This window comes from Juglans regia, chromosome 5 (assembly GCF_001411555.2).
Source record: "Juglans regia cultivar Chandler chromosome 5, Walnut 2.0, whole genome shotgun sequence".
In the NCBI taxonomy this organism is placed as follows: Eukaryota; Viridiplantae; Streptophyta; class Magnoliopsida; order Fagales; family Juglandaceae; genus Juglans; species Juglans regia.
In genome coordinates this window covers 21,327,065-21,348,141 of record NC_049905.1, presented here as the reverse complement: position 1 = coordinate 21,348,141, position 21,077 = coordinate 21,327,065, and the positions used below count along the sequence as shown (strand labels likewise).

The following is a 21,077-nucleotide window of genomic DNA, read 5'->3' as shown; positions in this document are numbered from 1 at the left end:
CGAAGAAAATGTTTGGATGTCAAGAAAATGTGTGTTAAAAAAAGGAATTGAAGTTGTGAAACTAAGATTTTGGATAGGATTTCATATACAAACTTTAATTTTTTTTTTTTTTAATAGTTATTTCCTTTGGTTTTCTTTATAGGCATTCAAAAACTTTCTTTAAATTAAAAAAAAAATGAAAAATTTTTGTTTCCATTTATTTTCTCTCTCCTACTGACTGAGGAAGAAATCCAAACGATGTAAGAAATTTTAACACGTTACTGAGAATAAACAAGGCCAGATGAGGGAAAAGTGCTAAGAAAATACAAAAATGAATAAATTAGCTAATAAGTATATCAATATCATGAACCCACTCTTGGATTCCTTTATCTCACCTTACAACAAAGACATTTACAAACTTGGAGAGAACATGGGTGATTTAAAAATTACAGTAAAATTGGGCGACATTTACAGTATACATGGGCACGAAAGAGAGATGCAAAGTCTTCTTTCTTTCTTTCTTTCTTTGAAAAATTAGAAGTTGGTGTTGCGGAATCGGATGAGCTATGGAGTGAGTAGCTAGTTATTGGAATTGTCGCTCTCTTACTAGCCCAGCCAAGCCTGTGAACATTTGGTTCTACTTACAAAGAGTGCTCTTGGTTAGTCACTTTAGGTTTGGGATTTCAGACGAGACAAAAAATTTTTATTTTATCTTATTTTACCTTATTTTCAAACATAATTCAAATACAACATTTTCAAATTAATCATTACAACTTTTTCAAACTTTTAAATAAAAAATAATTTCAATTTTTTCAAATTTCTAAACAAAAATAATATTATAAAATAATATTCTTACGATATTTTAACTTTATAATATTTTTTTTAATTTTTTCTCTCTTATTTTTCAAAATTTAAAAAATACTCAACTAAAACTATTTCACTACTATTTACAAACTAACTTATTACTATTTAAAAAATTACAATCTCATCTTACTCCACAAGATGAGAAATCGACTTGATTTTAGTTTAATTTTGGAACCAAATCCTATGCGTCTCATTTGTTTCTAAAAGGAAGACACGGGCCGATGTGTCAACCTGTTATTAGGTGGTGTACAGCAAGCATTTACACTAAATCCGGTTAGAAGGTTATCTCATAATTTAATTTTTTGTCATAGCGGTTTGATGTATAAATATTTATATTTAAATAAAATAATAAAAGTAATAAATTATATGTTAGTGCGTGGTATAAAAATGATAAGTAGTATATGATCTCTTATCAATATACTACATTTTGAGAGTGCATTTTTTTTTTCCAGAATTTTCAACTTGTTTATATGGTTGTAAAAATATAGTAGAATTGATTTCAACTTAAATTTTTTTTTTTTTTTTTTGGAAAATAAGTATTGAAGATCCCCAACAAGATTGTTGGCCCATCCATCCTTTTCTCCAGAGATGTGTGAATGCAAAATTCGTCAATATATGTGAATGGTAGATGGCATGTTGAATGATAGTTCTACCTATTTGTTATATTTTCTTTCGTTCTTTCTTAGGGCTAAGTAAAAATTTAAAAATTCAACGATTTGCGTAGGGACTGGGCGGGGGCTACTTAAATTATATGCTGGCATAATCTAAACGTAAAACGTATTCCAGTTTAGTGTTTGTATAAATGATATTTAAAATTAGACACGAGATGTTAATATACAAAATTTCGGTTTATCAATTCATCAATTTTTTTAAAATTGTGTTTTAAATAGACACAATAAAGGCCGTAATACCACTCATTTAAAAAATGATTTGTTTAAAACTAGACGCACAAATAAACTCTCTAATATAGAAAAGTTTATATAGTGTTGCCAAAAATGATACATGTCTAATGTCTATAATATATAAAACGTCTCGGAAGAAGGTTTGATATATTGTCGATGTGGGATTTCTTTTGAAAAACACACTCCTTTTCTCCACAATATGATTATAACCCACGCTCACTGCTCCTCCTGCTTCATTTCTTGCTACGTTCTTTAATATGATATTCCTTTCATTTATTGGATCTTGGTTAATTCATTTCATCTATTCTGGAAAACATTACAGGTTAGAAAGTGGGGCATGCATGCATTGGGGTGCTGGGTAGGGTACGACCACTGCAATGAATGGGCCATTGGCCTAACATTTCCCCAATTTTGACCGTTACAATGAAACGTTGCTCCCCCTTCAAAGGACCCTTTCCTTCATATCATAAACCCATCTCTCTTCTCGATTCATGCAAATCAATGGAACAGATCAAGCAAGCACATGCCCATCTGATCACCACCGGCCTTCTCCTGAGCCCTATCCGAGCCAATAAATTCCTTGAAAAGCTTGCCTTCTCCAGCTTTGGCTCCATACTGTATGCACGCCAAGTGTTTGATCAAATCCCTTTTCCAGACCTCTTCCTCCACAACACAATGATCAAAGCTCATTCACTGTCTTCCACTTCTTCCTACAACTCTATGATTATATTTCGGTCAGTGGTCCGGGGTCTGAGCCTTACACCTAATCGTTACACTTTTGTGTTTTTGTTTAAAGCATGTGGGAACAGTTTGGGGTTATTGGAGGGTGAGCAAGTTCGAGTTCATGCCATAAAAGTTGGGATGGAGAACAATGTGTTTGTTACCAATGCATTGATTGGGATGTATGCGAATTGGGGCTTGGTTGAGGAGGCCAGAAGGATGTTTGATTGCAGCGTGGAGCGGGATTTGTATTCATGGAATATTATGGTTGGTGGGTACGTAGGGACAGGTGATATGGATCGAGCTCTAGAGTGGTTTGATCGAATGCCTGAACGAGATGTTGTATCATGGAGTACTATCATAGCTGGTTACGTCCAGGTAACTGTATTTGAAAAAAAAAATGACTACCTCGTATGCATGCTTCAAATGTTTTTTTGACACCTTGGTCAAGAATGTTGTTGCAATGCATTGTTTTCCTTTTCATTTCAGAACAACATGCCCCATTGTTTACGAATTACCTTTGCACCTCTAGAGTCTAGTTGGAATGAACATAAAGAGTTACCAGTCCAAAAATGTTGTTTTTCTTTTATTAAACATTTTTATGGCCGGTGGCTTTGTTTAAATGAGTTAGTGGTTGTTATCTTCAGGTGGGTTGTTTCCTGGAGGCATTGGATCTCTTCCACAAGATGCTGCAAATAGGTCCTAAACCCAATGAGTTTACCCTGGTAAGTGTCCTGGCAGCCTGTGCAAATCTAGTGGCATTGGATCAAGGAAGGTGGATCCATGTCTATATTGAAAGGGGTGAGATCAAGATGAATGAGCAATTGCTAGCTAGCCTAATAGACATGTATGCAAAGTGTGGACAGATAGAATTTGCATCAAAGGTTTTCTGCAATGGACGTGGTCTGAGGAGGAAGGTTTGGCCTTGGAATGCTGTAATTGGTGGTTTTTCAATGCATGGAAAATCCAAGGAAGCAATTGAAATATTTGAACAAATGAAGCTTGAAAAAGTTTCTCCGAATAAGGTGACTTTTATTGCCATGTTAAATGCTTGCAGCCACGGAAATATGGTCGATGAAGGAAGAGGTTATTTTGAGTCCATGGCAAGTTGTTATGGAATTGAGCCTGAGATAGAGCATTATGGGTGTATGGTAGATCTACTGGGCCGTGCTGGATTCTTGGATGAAGCTGAAGAGATCATATCTAGCATGCCAATGGCTCCAGATGCTGCCATATGGGGAGCATTACTCGGTGCTTGTAGAATCCATAAAGACATGGAAAGGGGAGAGAGAATAGGAAAGATATTAAAAGAAATGGATCCTAACCATATCGGCTGTTGTGTTCTTTTGGCTAATATTTATTCTGCTTCCAGGAGATGGAATGAAGCAAAGGTTGTGAGAGAGGAGATTGAATTAAATGGAAGAAAGAAAATCCCAGGTTGCAGCTCCATTGAATTAAATGGTGTGTTCCATCAATTCCTTGTGGGAGATAGATCCCATCCCCAGACTAAACAGCTCTACTTGTTCTTAGATGAGATGACAACTAAGTTGAAGATTGCTGGTTATGTTCCACAATTTGGAGACGTTTTGCTTGATATTGATGATGAGGAAGATAAAGAGACAGCCCTATCTAAACATAGTGAGAAGTTAGCTATTGCTTTTGGCTTGATGAACACAGCACCCCAAACCCCAATTCGAATTGTAAAGAACTTACGAGTTTGTGGGGACTGCCACGAAGCAACAAAGTTCATCTCCAAAGTTTATGATCGAGAGATTATTGTCAGGGACAGGATTAGATATCACCATTTTAAAAAGGGAATCTGTTCTTGTAAAGACTGTTGGTAGACATAAAGATCGGGTTTGCAATGGATCCAAGCCAATCTCAGATTACAATATACAAGAATTTGGCTCCTGTGCATCACATTCTTTCAGCCATTTTTCTGCTTAAAACGTTCCACATCGAATTGGTAATTCTAAGGGTGCTTCGTTTTTTAAGATGGCGCTGCCCTTTTACTTAGAGAGTGAGTGACAAAGGGCTGTGTTTTGTGACGTGATGAGATACATGGGCTTTTACATGAGAGGAGACCAAGCCTAGATTCGTTAGATTCTGCATGGTTATCAAATGAGATGGGATTTTCTTTCTAAAATCTGTATTTAAAGTTTTGCTCAAGGGACGTGAAAGGGAAAGCCAATGAGAGCATTGGCATTGGACTCATCAAATAAGTTCAATCTTCAAAATTTGATGAATTTGGCTTTAAAATCACTGCATTGGATTCACCATATACTAAAATCTGAAACTGAGCTACAGGACATGCCAATCCATCTTCAAATTTGAAGACCTACTATTCATTGCTATCCAGATTATTTTATTAGCAAAACCAGATCTTTCACCCATGATGTCGTTGCTTTCTCCCCCTTTCTCTTCCTTTGCCTTTCTTCCTCTCCCAAAATCCCCTTTTTCTTCCTCTTCATTTCTTCCTCTCCATTTCCTCTTGGTTTTTTTCGCCAAGCTATACATTCCGTTTGCCGTGAGTCACCAGTTCATCTTCGTCTGACGAAATTAAACTTCCACCGAAGTTCAAGTTCCTGCCGGGTGTTTCAGGTGAAAGAGGACCTTCATCACCTTCATAGGTGCACCATTACTGCTCCTTTCTCTTCTTCTATTCTTCGCTCCAAAAGTTTTCTATCTATGTGAGTTCACTCTCTCCCCGTCTTTATATATTCATCATATATGCATGTATGAGAAATTTTGCTCTCCATGTATGCTTATGTATGTACGTTTGTGTAGTATGTATTTATGGCCTTTCTTCAATGTGCTTTTACTTAGTCTGATTTCAATTTGGTGTCAATTGCAATGCGCGCCCAAAGACAGAGAGTGCATAGTTTTATCGTTGGTCTGAGTTTATAAAACCCAAAAGGCCTCTCATCACTTTACCCTAATTTATGTACGGGTAGTAAAGTCTGAGTTTTTCAATCCTTTTGTTGTTTGAGTTGTTTGAAACAAAGAGTTGTTTTTTCAATCCTTTTTTTCAATCATTCTGTTGTTTCTTCACGAGCAAAATAGATATATTGAGTTGTTTGAAACAAAGAGTTCACACATATACCCTAATATATGTAGGACAATGCTAGGGATCCCGCTTGGGGATCCCGTTCATTTTCCCGCTTGCTTTTTTTTTTTTTTTAGTTTTTTTTTTTTTTACTTAGTGATTAAGAAAATGTTGTTTAATAATATTGTGAATTTTTTGTTTTTTTTAAATATTTAAAAGTGTTTAAAACTTTTTTTTTCACGTCATTTTTTCAACACTTTTAAATATTTTTTTAAAAAAAATTCACAATATTATTAAACAATATTTTCTTAATCACTAAGTAAAAAAAAAACTAAAAAAAAAAAATGAGAGTGGGAAAATGAGCGGGATCCCTATCATTTTCCATTTATGTACGGGTAGTAAAGTCTGAGTTATTTGGTTCTATGAATGCCAATAACCGCACTTTTGTGCATATGTGAATTATTTAGAATGCTTAATGTTTAGTTGACTGCCATTGTTTAATCTTTTTGAACTTTTTATCTGATCTCTCATTTGGTAACAGTTAATTTTCCTTACAATAAAAAGATTACTGACACTAATTGGGGTGGATTGTTTTAACTAAATTCCTTTGAGTTCTTGACCGTCTCTGTTTTTGTTATTTTTCTTTCTATCTTTTTTAATCATTTGGTTGGTTGTTCAATGAAAAATCAAAGTTTTAACAATGGCAGCCATCTTTTGGTTGGTTGTTCAAAGAAAAATTAAACTTTTCTGGCATGCCCAGATATTTAATGTGTAAATTATAATGTCCCACTAGCTTAAATTTCAGAAACAAATTATTTGATATTTTCTTCTCCTGTATGTTTTCTGTTTTCAATAGTTTCCGGTGGGATATATAATGTTAATAGCTTAAGTTGAAATAATTATATATAGATGCTGTATTGGCACTGGAATTAAATGCTACAATGCTATTTGCACCATTTTGCCGGAGGTTGTAAGAAAAACTCGGTTCCTACTTATTGTGTGTAATGTCGTTCAATGGGTTATCTTCTTCCAGGTTCGGTTTTGGTAGTTGGGTTGTAGGAGGTTTCTTGCATGTTATTTCATATCTGACAATATCCAGATAATGAAATCATTCTTTTGCAAGTAGAAATGTGTTCAGTTTCAGATATTAGTCTTATGGTACTCCTTAGGCCTTGGTGGAATTTTTTTTTTTTTTTTTTTGTCAAACCCATAGTGTTGAACTGGGAGAGAAGATGCATGTTAAACCCATAGTATATTTTTCTTTATCAATATGGAAATGGTTTTCCTCTTGGTAATCTAGTTCATCCAAATTTCAACAGTATACTGTTTTCAATCGTTACAGGAATTGCAATGCTTGTCGGGGCTGGCTTCTTTGGTTATATGCTTGCATTGCTGCAACGTAGAGTGGGTATAATCATGTCTATCCATAACGTGAGTATTTAATACTTATCAAAAATAATAATGTGAGTATTTAATGCTGTCTTCTACTTGCTGGAGATATCTTGGCTGTGTTTAGAAGTTGAAATTTTTTATCCAGGAATACCTTCCAGTCTAGTTTTACATCTTGTACCTAAAGAAAAAGCTGTTACTTGTAAACAAAATCTGTTTGTTAAGATGTAGGAAAGTAATTTTTTTAGTACTGATTTCACACCATGATTTCATGATATGCATATTACAGTTTTGCATGAGGAACTTTAGCATGAGAGTAAAAGTAGATACATATTTTGAAGTCCAAAATACTCCTGTATTCCCTTAGCATAAATCTAGTCTCCTAGCACCTTTTATGACGACATGAAACAGTCAGTCACCTTTTATCTCATGCTTTTGAAGGATCAGGATGCAACAGAGAAGAGCATTCCACCAAGTCCATATCAGAAGCCTCTAAAGTCAGTCAGGCCACCATTAATCCCAACAGAAGATGAACCAGAGAAGCAAGAAGAAGGCTTTTTGGATCTATTGGAAAGCTTCTTATCAACTCAGGGGTGTCAGTAGTGGAGATTTAGGAGGAATATTTCCGGGGTTTAGAAAGAAGCCAATAACCTATCAATATCAAAGCCAACAGCAGCAACACAAGCACTCAAATGCTTGGCCCATGCAAGAGAGCTTTGTAATACCTGATGAAGATGAACCCCCTTCAATTGACACCAGAACTCCCACTCTGCGTAAAACCTACCCTTTCATGTCCAAGGATGCAGAAAAGATGCACCAATGCGGCAAATTCGAGTTTTCTCTAATGGGTGGGATAGTGATCTTCAGCACCACCACCACCAGCAGAAACAACAGCATCATCGTAGGCATCATTCATCCATCCCATACACTTACTATGAGCAGAGCTGTGAGAAAACCAATGAGATTGTCTTTGGGGCAGTTCAGGAGCAGGATGGAAAACGTGAAGCTATGGTGATAAAGCCTGTCAGTTATGGAGATCCCATGTTTGATCATCACAATATTAACTCTCGAATTAATTCTCTGGGCTATCAACATGGCCATTGATGCTAAACATATAAGCAATTCATAGTTTTGATCTCATTCCGTCTGAATTTTAGTCCTTCGATATTTAGGTTATAGGTAGTATCAATTATTTCTTCTGAAAAAAAAATGGAGTGTCAGTTGGGAGCTTTGCAAATGTAAAAATTGCAGACGCGTAAAAATATTGTACGGCACTGTTTGAAGTTTGAGCACTGGTGTCTGGCCCTCCTTTTGTTATTCAAGGATGAGCTTTTAGTTAATGCTTGGATTTGCTTCTATAGAAAATTCTCGTGTATTTCCTTGATTTCTTCCTTAACATCAGATTTGTGAAATGATTGCTCGAGAAAGAAGATGCTTATTATTTATTTTGTGTGATGGCAGCAAAATTCTCGTGTATTTCTTCCTTAACAGTAGATTTATGGAGATATGCAGCAGACTACTAGTTTGGGTTTGAAAATTAGTTTGTGAAATGTGTTTGTTGGGTAATTAGGTTGAGGAAAAACAATTAGTTGGGAAACAATAATTTAAGTATCAAATTAAATTATTAATATAAATTTGGTTAGTGTAATTACAAAATATGAAAAAAAAAATAAAAAATATTATTATTAAAAAATAATATTACATTATTATTTTGATGGATTCAATGGTTAATACAATGTGGGGTTGTCGATATGGAGGTTTTGGTTTTATGGAAAATATGTACTTTTTATCAAATTTGGAAATTGACTTTGATGAAGTCAATGTCAATGCTCTGACAGAGCTAAAGAGACTGGAAACATGGAACAAGCCAGCAACAGGCATTTGAATGTTCAACCGGGATGTACTGGAAGAAAAACAAGGCTTATTGGAATTGTCAATATATATGAAAGAAACTGCTTTAGGTACCTGCAGAGAGACGGGATTTGTGGAGGCACTGCAAAGGGATCACACTAATATATTACACTCTGTCAACGGCAGGCAGTTGTGTGGTTAGAGGTTTCTCGACACTAACACAATCTAATGATATGGTTCTATGTCTATGGGAACGGATAAAGGGAATAAATACTGTTTAAGATGTTATGAAGCAGGGCATAGCTGAAGAGCCAACCAAGGATTGTAACCTCTTCCATGTTTGTCTTTGAACATTCAAAGGATTATTCTCAAAAATCCAATTTATTCCTATTGATTGACATGGAATGATTTTAAAATGTTACCACAAATAAATCAACTTCTCTTCCATATTGTACAATGACTGATCACTTGTTATAACAGAAATCAAGTGAGAAGCCCAAAAGAATTAATATGTTGTTACATTCCCCCATATGCGTGGGGAACTCAGCCTAAATCCCCCCATGTTAGTTCAGGTACATAGCCAGCTAGCTTCAGTATCCCATCCAACTGAGCCAGCACCGAGTAAATTTCATTATAAGCTGGGTGAGTTTTATCAGATGCTGCAAACTGATGAATCTTCCTTCCCATTTCAATCCAACTGGATCCAGGACTACTCTTTTCTACCCCTAGATATTTCATGGCTGCCCGGATTTTCGCAACCTCACCCCATCTATTTACCTCGGCATACATATTAATCATAAGGTTGTAATAGCCACTGTTGTTTGGCTCTAAAACCATCAGTTCATTAACAGCAACTTGAGCAATCTCCAAGTTCCTATGAAGCTTACACCCACCCAACAAGGCACCCCAGATAACGGAGTTGGGTTCAACTTTCATGCTTCTTATCAACTCTAGTGCATCTCTAAGCAAGCCCGCTTTGCTCAGTAGATCAACCATGCATCCATAGTGTCCAACTTCATGTGGGATCGAATAATCACTGCCCATGCTCAGAAACCTCCTACGACCTTCTTCAACTAGTCCTGCGTGTGTGCAGGCGCTCAGAACACTGATAAAAGTGACCCCATTTGGTTTGATCTTCTCCCTCTCCATCCTACTAAACATCTTTAGTGCTTCATATGCAAATCCGTGAACTGCAAGACCTTCAATTACTGAATTCCAACAAAACAGGTTCTTTTCCCGCAACTTGAAGAATACCAAAAGTGATCTATCTAAGCTCCCACACTTGGCATACATATCAATCAATGCAGACCCAATATAAACATCAAGATCAAACCCATTCTGCAATACATAAAGATATATTTCATTTCCTAAATCGAGCGCTCCAAGATGGGCACAAGCCGATATAACAGTTGCCATGGTCACTTGGTCAGGACTGATCCCATTGCTTGTCATTTCATTGAATACTGCTAATGCTTCTCTATATCTCCTGTTCTGAGTATAGCAGGTGATCATGGTCGTCCACGAGATTATATCCCTTGCGGGCATCTGATTGAACAGCAACTCCGCAGACTCCACATTCCCCACTCTTGCGTACCCATCAATTATAGTGTTCCATGTAGCAGTATTCCTCTCAGGCATCTCCTCAAACAATCTCCTCGCAGAACTCAAATCCCATGCCCGAACATGAGCCGAAACCATCACGGTCCATGTGAAAACATCTCTTTCAACCATTTCATCAAACACCCTTTTCGATATGCCAATTTTACCCAAATCCGAGTAGAAATCAATCAAAGCAGTCTGAACAAACACATGTGAACTAAACCCATTTTTCCAAACTTGACACTGTATAGCTTCACCGAACCCAAGAGCCGATACTGAGCTACAAGCCTTAATCAACGACGAGAACGTATAACTCGTTGGCATAACATCAGCTCTTAACATATCTACGTAACACTCCAAAGCTTGAGCTGGGTAAAAACGATGAGCAAAGGCTCTTATCATCGCATTATAGACAAAAACATTTGGATTTTCCATCTGTAGAAATGCTGAAACTGCATAGTCTATTTTCGAAAGGGCCGAACAGGCACCCACAAACTGGTTCAGCAAGAAACAATCTTGGTTTGCATTGGTTTTGATCATTGAGGCATATACATATTCCAGGTTCTTTACGCTAGAACATTTCTTCAGCTGATTCAAAATAGTTTCTTTTTGGGTGGGTGGGTTTGGCGGATGAAGTACTGTTTTCGCAATTGAAATACGGTAAAGTTTAATTGCAGATTTCATGAACTTTGGTGGTGAATGGGAGGCTTCTTCGTAGCCGTTACCTTGAATGATTGAGGTAGGCCCTGTGGCTGAAGAGAATCGCGGACAAACACTCCGTTGGGCAGTGGAGTGTTCTGATTTATTTTTTATTATTTTTTACTTAATTTTTATTATTATTATTTATTATTTAATATTTTACCATTATTTTTTTATTATTTTATCATTATTATTAAAATCAACTCACTAAATCATCAATGTTGAGATTTTATATCTTCAAATGATAAAAAAATAATTACATTCTGCCTATTTTTTGAAGACTTGACCATTAAGATTATGAAAATGCTAGAGTCACCAACATTTGAGTCCTGATTAGATTCCGATAATTCTTTTTTTTAGTGATTAAAGAAGTGTTTTCTAGTAATATTGTGAATTTTTTATAAAAAAATTATTTAAGAATATAAATAAATAAATAAAAATTTATTCTTCTCGAGACCGGTCTCCTGCTACATTTGGCCTAGCGGTCAAATTGAACAGGCTACTCTGCACGGCAGAGTAGACCGACTCATAATGAAATTGTTTGAGTTAAAATATTTTATTGAATTTTGAAAAAGAATATAAAAATTTGAATAAAAATATTAAAAGTTCAAAAATTATTTTTGTTTTAAAGTCTGAAAAAAGTTGTATTAATTTTTGTGTTATTTTGAAGTTTTAAAATTGTATTGATCTTGTGCTTAAATAATGATTAGATAAAAAAGTTAAAAATTTAAAATTGAGTGCAACGTTTTGGGAATGAAATTATAAAATTATTCCAAAATTTTGAAAATTTCATATCATCTCTACGCCTAAACGAGCAGATGATCAAGAATTAACAGTTTTCTTGTTCCTGTTATTATTTTCCAGGAACATTCCCTTTTACTTCAATCTTGTCTATTTGTTCTTTCTACATGTTCATGAATTGTGACAATAAAATGATGGCCGAAGACAATTTCTCGTGCTAGAGAAAAGCCCGTAAGAATGGCGTGTACACCTTTGCAATTACTTTCCACTTTGATGAAAGTCACCTCCAATGCTCTTCATTCCTTATTTTATTTACTAATCAAGACGTAAATTTTTTAATGAAATTACAAAATCCCTTCCACCTCTCCAAATCCTCTCTAATGGATGAAGGATTCTCCAAAAGATGCAAGGCGATGAATATCGGGTAGCAAAACAAGAGTCGCAAGGCAAAATCCTTGAAGCGAGTACTAAATTCAGATGCATGTTAGCAAGAAACATCACTTACGATCTAAGCTCTGAAGTATCAACTTTAATGGTTCTTAAGCACCAAAGTATTGGATCAAATCTTCGTCGCGTAAAAGGTCATCAAATTGACTTATGCCATCAATTCCAAAATCGAAGGGGCTGTTCAATCCTCCACAGTCCAATGACAGGCTATCAATGGCAGACCCAAACTGCGGATCAATATGTTGATGTTGCTCGTTATTAAACGTGTCCTTTACATAGTAGTGCAAATCTCCAACAGGAATCTCATTTCCACTTCTATCCGTTGTTGGTGCATGGACTCCAACTTCCTCTGGCCTAATCTGCGACTGCTGCCAGTCATGAGTGTTCCCGTATTGCACCGATGGACTATAAAAGTTGCCGGCATTTCCATGATGCCTCTCTGTGTTTTGCACCACAGGATAAAGCAAAGGCCTCCCATCCACATGCATGCTCTGGGTGGAAACTACATTTTCAGAAGGTAGAGACGAGAAATGATTCGATTCAGACGCAGGCAACTGGAGTTGGCCAATATTTTTCTCCAGGGGCCTCAAATCTGTCATTGTATCATCTTCCTGCCGATCACCATGGGTCTGGAATCCAACTAACTGCCCTTCAGTGTGGTTTACATGAGGCACAGTGATTCTTGGCTCAATATGTGGATCTTCATTGTGAGACGTTGCAGGCAATTGATCAACAAATTTTGATCTGAAACGGCCTCTTTTTCTCCCATTTCGTTTTTCCCCTGTATCTTTATCTTGGACAGGAGTAGTATTGTGTTGATTGTCTGAAGTTTCTACATCTGTCGGTTGATTTCTCCGACCATCTTTAGATGAAACAGAACCAACACCATCACCAACGCCATCTACATCGTAGTCACTCTCACTACTAATTGCAGCTCGCTTATTTCCACCATGGCCACCTCGTCGCAAATCAGTTACACCAGATGTCCCATTATCACTACTTGGCTGCTGAATGAGGGCTTCCTCTCTGGTTAAAACTCCCAACCATATTGCACTCTCCTTGGCTGTCATCTTATCCTGTAAGCACTTTGACTGGCGGATGTGCTTCCTTATCTTTGCAATATCAGGAGACATATGCTTTATTACAGCTGTTAACACTCCAACTTTCCACATCTTCTTTAAATCATGTGGTTTCTTATAAGGAGGGCTTTGACCATGGGGCAATGCTAATTTCACCCACCAATCTTCATTTCCAGTTGGCCACCAAGGAGGCGCAAGTCCCTTATCTAGTGGGAACTTCCTTTGAGGGGGGTCACAGTGTTGCATCAAAGAAGATAAAAGCGATCCGAGAGTTGCATCTTGCAGATCTTGGAGAATGCATTGAGAGTTCCCATTTCGTATATCATCTGCCTCACTCATGGCAAGGCACTCAGCTTCATACTTGGCTATGGCTGCTAGCCCATTCTTATCAAACTTCACCTTTTCTTTCCACCAAGCTCTAATGTTATCTGAAGCACCACTCACTGGCTTACCCTTCTCAGGAATGATACCATACACAAATCCGCGAGCTTTGCACACTTCCATCAGCTTCAGCATATACTTGAGAATGCCATCTTGTGCTCTAGACATCTTCTTCCGCTGAGCCAGATCAGTGGTCGACTTTGGCTTCTGCTTGTCTGCAGCTTGCTGCACTACAAGTTTTTGTCTTTCCTTAATCCTTTTGAGTCTGACACGGTCTTTCCACATCCGCTTCTCCAATTCTTCTGCTTCAATCTCTTCATCACTAACATCTTTCTCCGCTATTATGTTTTCACACCTTATGTCGTCAACTTCTATATCTGAACTGTAGCCCAATGTGTCATCAACCATCATAAGGTGCTGCTCCATTGAGTCAAATTACCCTTACTTGGCTACTGAGAAATAAAAAATAAAAGAAAAGGAAAGAAAACCTAATTTACAATCTTACAACATGTGTGGTTTTAGTCCCCAAGATATAAAACCTTCTCTCGGACTAGAACAAACGGTTGAATCAGGCTCCATAAACGCTCAAGGTTAACTTCTATCGGGTATCAAACCAACCCACAATCAAATCCCCAAAATGTTGACTTCTCTTGTATTCTTAGCGTTTCTCGGCAGCCAAACAGGTATGATTATTGACAAAATCCAAAGAGCTCCCAAATATGCGGTCGAACAATCCTCTGGCTTTATTCCATAAAAAATCAATCTTTCTTATTATCTCCAACAGCCGCTACCTTCGTCCGAAAGGGAATAAAAAACCACTACCTATAAAAATTTAATCAAAGGCCTCAGAACATATATAAGAAACAAATACACAAGGCCACAAATCCCATGCCAGATTTTTTTAACCTCCTATCAAAATTTCCATGAACTGAATCTTTTTAGAAGATAGAAATAAAATAGTTCCATGGTACCTCAAATAAAAAACGCAAATTCTACGTTATTACAAGTAGATAATCCCAAAAACAGAACCAACAGTTATTCAACCACTCCGCAGATAATTGAAAAGAAAAAAAAAAAAATGCATGATAGGCATAAAATCCACAAGATTATGATTGGTAATTGCAAAATTAAAGCAACAAAAATAACCCTTACCAAATTTCAGAACCAATATCTCCAACTTCCTTCAATCATCTCATGTTTTTAGGAATCCCAGAGTTGAAAATAAATTCGCAATCCCGCGATGTCCCTTTTCCAATTGAAGAGTTGACAATATATAAGAGAGGAAGATAAAAGATGAATCCAAAAGACGGATGCGACTTGTGCCACAGAAAGTAGCTGGAAATTTCAAAGAGAGAGAGAGAGAGAGAGAGAGAGAGAGTAGGCGGCTAAAGGTGCTAGTTGGTGTCAAAAAGGGACAAAACCACCTCGGAGGCAGCCATTCACGATAGTTGATACTACGACACCACCTCGGGTGAAATCTGGTGCGTCGTATTTCAGTACTCCTCGTTGGGACCCATGAGGCTTCTCTCAATGCGTTATATCTACTTAAAAATATTTTTAGAAACAAAAAACTGTAATTAAAGCATTTTATATTAAAACATAATAATTACGATATATATAAGTTTGGTTCGGAATATGTATTATGCATAAAATATGAGATAAGATGAGATATTTTGTTAAAAATTAAATAAAATATTATTATAATATAATTTTTTAGTATTATTTTTATTTTAAAATTTGAAAAAATTAAATTATTTAGTATATTTTTGTATAAAAATTTAAAAAAAATTATAATAATGAGATGAGATATTTTTTATATCCAAACCCACTTTAAAATCTTTAAAGAGTATTTATCTTAAATAAAAATATTATTTATTATATACTTTTCTAGGATGTGTAATATTTTTTTAAGTTTCTTCTTGGACTTGAACTCTCGACAAATTACCAATAAAAAAGAAAGGGCTTGTTGAGTTTGAAGAGTCTTCAGTTACTTTCCTTCAAATGAATATACAAAGATCATGTAGAGAAAATGGAAAAATAAGTAAATATGTACTTTATAGTTATTTTAAGTTGCAAGCTTATTGTTGTTAAATTAAAGATGAAGAACAACTCTTTGCTTTACAATTTTATTAGAGAAATGGTACAAGAAAGTCTTGTATTACACACGTTCACTTAACCAATATGTGATTTGTCGTTTGTCTTACATTACACACATTCACTTTGATGCACATATCATCTATCCATCATGATCTAATTGCTAAGTTAACCCCACCCTCAACATGATGGACACACATGCATATGATAACATTTTTCTTAAATTTAATCCGTACTACTTTGGCTAAGGATGTCTTCTCAAATTAACATATTATGTCCGGACGGTTGGACCTAGAAAAAATGGATAGTAGTTTGTTCTTTCCAAGTGAGATTCCTAAGTTTACTGATGTCTCCGCCAGCATTGTTGGGATCTCCTCATGAACCTTATCCTTTTTTATTTGTCATCGACAGTTGAATCCTCATGATCATTTGACGCTATATTTTTTAAAAGAGTAATGATATTCACCTAACACATTTCACAACATAACATGTTTTAAAATGAGAGTATTTTTATAAAATGATGTTATATATTTTTATAAGGTATTTTACAAAAAACCCTTCATTTTAAAACATGATTGTGTAACGTGTGTTTGTCATTTTTTTTTCTTGAATTATTTTAGGATTACTCAATTTTTCTTCTCTTTTTTAGCACTGAAAAATATGAAAAATTCTATATATCATACTACCATCTCATTTTCATATCAAGATAATTATTTTTCATTTAATAATGATAAATGTGTCATATCTTACATAATGAAATGAAAATGTGATAGAAATATAGTATGTATATAGAGTATTACTCAAAAAATCCACCATCCAACTTAAGAACATGAGTGTCATTTAGTACATATGTCTTTTATTTTCTTTTTTCTCATTTTTCAATAATTCCTGGGAGGGATACAAAAGGTTGTAGATTATTAGTTAAGTACTAAATCCAAAATGCATGCCCAAGTGAACATGGGAATCATAAGCCTATGTAGTATACACATGCTGCGAGCACTAGTATTGGTGACTTGTTTGACACCAACGAGGCATCAATATATATCACTCTGGCCTATATGTTAAATCATCTCTATATTAACCGTAGTGGAATAATGAAGCCTATCACATAGTAAATGTCTCAGTATATCAAAACTATAGCTTGTTTAACACTAGATTAGTTTCATCCTCCTTACCCTAAAAGAACCTCCAAGCCCACCAGCAATGGAGGTCAAAAACAACAGGGGAATCAAAGCATGGTGGGCATTGGACATGGTGGGCGACAGAGAAATTATTGGAGGGGGACGGAGCAGCGGTAAGCGACAACGACAAGAGAAGAGTGAGTTGATGTAGTTGCAGCTTGAGTTCAAGGAATGCGATGCGAGGAACAATGGGGCTTACAAGTTCTGCTCTACAAAATTCATATTTCAATGTGATACACCTCTTTTGGTTTCATGTGGAATATGTGATGTGGTGAAATTCTATTGGTGTCTGTTAAAGCCTCAACAACAGTCCGATCGATTCAAATCGAGATTGATTTATAAACTAGCGATCATTTCTTGCCAAGATGAATGTTTGTTTTCTTTTGTCTTATTGTTGACCACAAGAGATCATGTTGTACATTCAGCATTAGCGCACACTAATTACAGAAGAAGATTGGGGTGACAAGACTTGCGTTATGATTTGTAGATTCTTGTGTAGTCTATTCTAGTACTACAAAGACGAGAGTGAGTGGTTAATTTGAAGGAAAAAATTAATTGTAAGAGATTATGCACACTAATACGCGCACATATTCAATATGATTGATCAAAAAATAGATTTTATTGCAAATAGCACTAATTTGAATTTAAAATATGAAGACAATAACATTAATATACAGATTAGTACGTAAATTTATTTATACATAACAAAACTCTAATTTTAAAGCTAATTACTACCAATATACAATCAATTACGAATACTCCTTGCGCACTACTTCAATGGTATTGTAGAACTTAGTAGTTATTTTATTTTGAAAAAAAACTAAGAGCATTGGTATGGCTTCTCTATCTTCATCTTCATCTTTAAATTTAAAGAATGTGTCTTTAAATTCATCTACATTGACTTATGCATCTCTAAATTTTTGCATAACTATAAACAGTGATTCTTCAAATTTAAAAAAGCACTATTCATTCTTCAAACATTATTTTACTATTTTTTTCTCTCTCCTACCCACTAAAATCAACTTTGTAAAATTTATATTAAGATGATTTTGATACATAAAATTTGTATTAAGTTGATAATACAAAATGGATGTTAATTGTAAAATATATAAAAAATAATAATTTTAGAAAATAAATAAAAAAATAAAATATTTTATTATTATTTTGTTCAAAAATACATAAACCAATGTGAGAGTTTTTTTTCATATGTAAAATCATTCTTCAAAAAGGACAATTTTGCATATGAAGATAGATAAACCACTACCAATACTCTAACACAATCAATCACATCGGGTTTTGCGCAAAAGAATGGGTGAAGAAATACGCAAAATAACTTATCCTTTTTTACTGATGTCTCCACCAGCATTGTTGGGATCTCCTCATGCACCTTATCATTTTTTTTTTTTATTGGCTCTTCAATTCTCTTATAAATAACTTCAGACCAATCATATTTTTAGATTATGATGTATTTGTCGTCGACTGTTGAGTCCTCGTGATCATTTGGCGCTATGTTTTTTTAAAAAAGCAATGGTAATCACATAATATATTTTATATAACACATGTTATAAAGAGTAATGATAGGATTACTATCACTTTACTATTCTTAGTATATTTGAAATTTTCATTTTTTTATTTTAAGTACTTTTTTAACATTCTTAATCATTAAAGAAAAAATTAAAAAATATATAATTTCATTAATAGTCACTTCCTTAACTTTAAAATAAAAAAAATAAAAAGAATAGTAAAATGATGGTAAAAGAGTAATAAGCCTATAATTATTCTTTTTTGAGTTTATTTTTATAAGGTATTTTACAAACCAAAAAAATCATTCTTTTTAAAACATGATTGTGTAATGTGTAATGAAAAGTTACGTGTGTTTATCATTTTTCTTCTTGAATTATCTTAGGATTACTCGATTTTTCTTCTCTTTTTTAGCATTAGAAAATCTAGAAAATTATATACACCACACTACTATCTCATTTTCATTTTTGAATAATTCTTTATCATTTAATAGTGATAAATATACTATATCTTACATAATGATATAAAAGTGTGATAAAAATATAGTGTATATTATTACTCAAAAAATCCTCCATCCAACTTCGTCATGAGTTCCATTTAGTACATGTCTTTTATTTTCTTAATGCATGCCCAAGCGAACATGGAAATCATAAGCTTATGTATTATACACCTGCTGCGAGCATTAGTATTGATTTTTCTATACGCAAATACAAAATCATATCTTTTAGAAATTATTTTGCATATCAAGAAAAATTTTCATATTTGATTATACATCTTTAAGTCAAATAATATAAAATTATTTTTTTTTAAATTATTTTTTTCTTTCATATTTCTTTTCGTTGGTGTTGAGAGATAGCAACGGACACAGAAATATTTTGAGAGAGTTTGTTTCTATTGGTGTCGAGAGAGAAAGAGAGAGGCCTTCTCTCTCGCTCTCGAACTCTCTCTCCCTCCTCTCTAAAAACCCCCTTCACAGATCCGGCTTGAGGGGGGGGGGGGAGCTTCGGCTCCCTTCCCCTCCTCCTACTCCTCCTCCTCCTCCATCCTCCATCCCATCTCTTCTACGTGTGGTTTTTGTTTTTGTGTTTTTGTGTATTTTCAAGCGAAATAAGAGTGAATCGCCAATCTGGGTCTTCCCGCTGCCCACAGGCCAGCACGCGCCCCGCCATGGTGTTGCCCTGCTGCCGATCTTAAAGACCACCAAATGCGGCACCAAACGGAGCGACGAGTAGCCCACACACGTGGCTCGTAGTTTCAGCGTTGTTTGGTGCGTGGCCATCACGCACCACCGGGGAGCCCTCTACCAACACCACGAGCGGCGTTTCTGGAGTCTATGAGTTCGGGATCTCCAAGGTCGACTGTCGGTTCCCTTCCCAGAGTGGCACGTGTACTGCACGCGCCACAACAGCCTCTGTGTTCTGTTTTTCTTTTGGTGCAGTGTTTTTTCTTTGTAGTTTTCTTTGTGTAATGTAGTTTCTAGGTTAATAAAAATTCAAAAAATGTAGTGCATTCAGACTTTGGTCCGAATGGAGTATTAGTCCCCCCTCCGTGTTAACGGGGTTTGGTGGGGTTTGGTATACCCTACCCCGCTTAGTCGGAGTATGGGGATTTGTAATATCTGTCATGGACAGAGGTGGTATGTTCTCTAAGATCTAGGTCTTTAGAGATTTACTGTCTGGACTAGATCATGTCAGTCACGAAACTGTACTGGAAAGATACTAACGTTTGTAATTGACTTGTTTTTCAAGTCAACTTTGTAAGTCCTCTCTTAATGAAGGGTAACATCCGTTTTATCAAAAAAGAAAGAGAGAGGAAAGAGAGAAAGAGAGGGGGGACACAGAAATATCTCATCTTGTATTATATAATACAAGATGAGATATGTTTTAGTCATAAAAAAATTTTATAAAAATAAATTTATAAATTGACGTCACTTAATGTGATACATGATATGATTATAAATTATTTTTATTATAAAATATATCTAATGACTCACATGAAATCATATCAATTTATAAAAACTTTTGTAGTTATACCACTTCCCAAATTAGATATATATAAATTATATATTTATAGACCGGCGATGATTTCTTGCCAAGATGAATGCCAACTTCAAGATGAATGCTTGTTTTCGCGTCTTATTGTTGACCACGAGAGATGCTGTACGTTAAGCATTAGCACACACTAATACATTAACGTGTGACATTCAAATAATAGAAAAAATTAGAATTCCACCAGCCATCTATCATTTATACGTACAGTATATTAATCCAATAAAATTTTGTATATTACAGCGTTTATTCTGTCTAGTTTTTTTATAAAACAAAAAAAAAAAAAACGATTTAAAAAGTCGGTATTACAACTTTTATCGTGTGTCTAGTTTTACATATCATTTATACATACATTAACCCGGGAAAAAAAAAAAAAACTCAAAATTATTTGAAATTCATCAGCCATTTATTGTGCGTCTAGTTTTTTAAAAAAAATCAATTTAAATAAAGTTGGTATTACAGCGTATATTGTGTGTCAAATTTATACAAACGCATCGAATAAAGTTTTGACACTAACTATAGGAACAGTTTTAAAA

General features: G+C 35.1%; 3 protein-coding genes across 3 annotated transcripts; 1 reads left to right on the top strand and 2 right to left on the bottom strand.

Annotated features, from left to right (window-relative positions):
• The first annotated feature begins 1,927 nt into the window (after positions 1-1,927).
• Positions 1,928-7,579, top strand: LOC108983319 (pentatricopeptide repeat-containing protein At5g66520-like). Its single transcript, XM_035690113.1, has 3 exons — positions 1,928-2,843; positions 3,113-5,155; positions 7,342-7,579. Exons 1-2 carry the CDS (start codon positions 2,127-2,129, stop codon positions 4,307-4,309), a joined length of 1,914 nt encoding a protein of 637 aa, XP_035546006.1. The 5' UTR covers positions 1,928-2,126; the 3' UTR covers positions 4,310-5,155; positions 7,342-7,579.
• Positions 7,580-9,169: 1,590 nt separating this feature from the next.
• On the bottom strand, positions 9,170-11,091 carry LOC108983315 (pentatricopeptide repeat-containing protein At1g06143-like). Its single transcript, XM_018954903.2, has one exon. The coding sequence runs from the start codon at positions 11,032-11,034 to the stop codon at positions 9,295-9,297; it is 1,740 nt and encodes a 579-aa protein (XP_018810448.2). The 5' UTR covers positions 11,035-11,091; the 3' UTR covers positions 9,170-9,294.
• Positions 11,092-12,048: 957 nt separating this feature from the next.
• Positions 12,049-15,161, bottom strand: LOC108983316 (ETHYLENE INSENSITIVE 3-like 3 protein). The gene is made up of 2 exons (XM_018954904.2): positions 14,850-15,161; positions 12,049-14,519 (listed from the first exon to the last, which is right to left on the bottom strand). The coding sequence occupies exon 2, from the start codon at positions 14,121-14,123 to the stop codon at positions 12,330-12,332; it is 1,794 nt and encodes a 597-aa protein (XP_018810449.2). The 5' UTR covers positions 14,124-14,519; positions 14,850-15,161; the 3' UTR covers positions 12,049-12,329.
• Between the last annotated feature and the right edge of the window lie 5,916 nt (positions 15,162-21,077).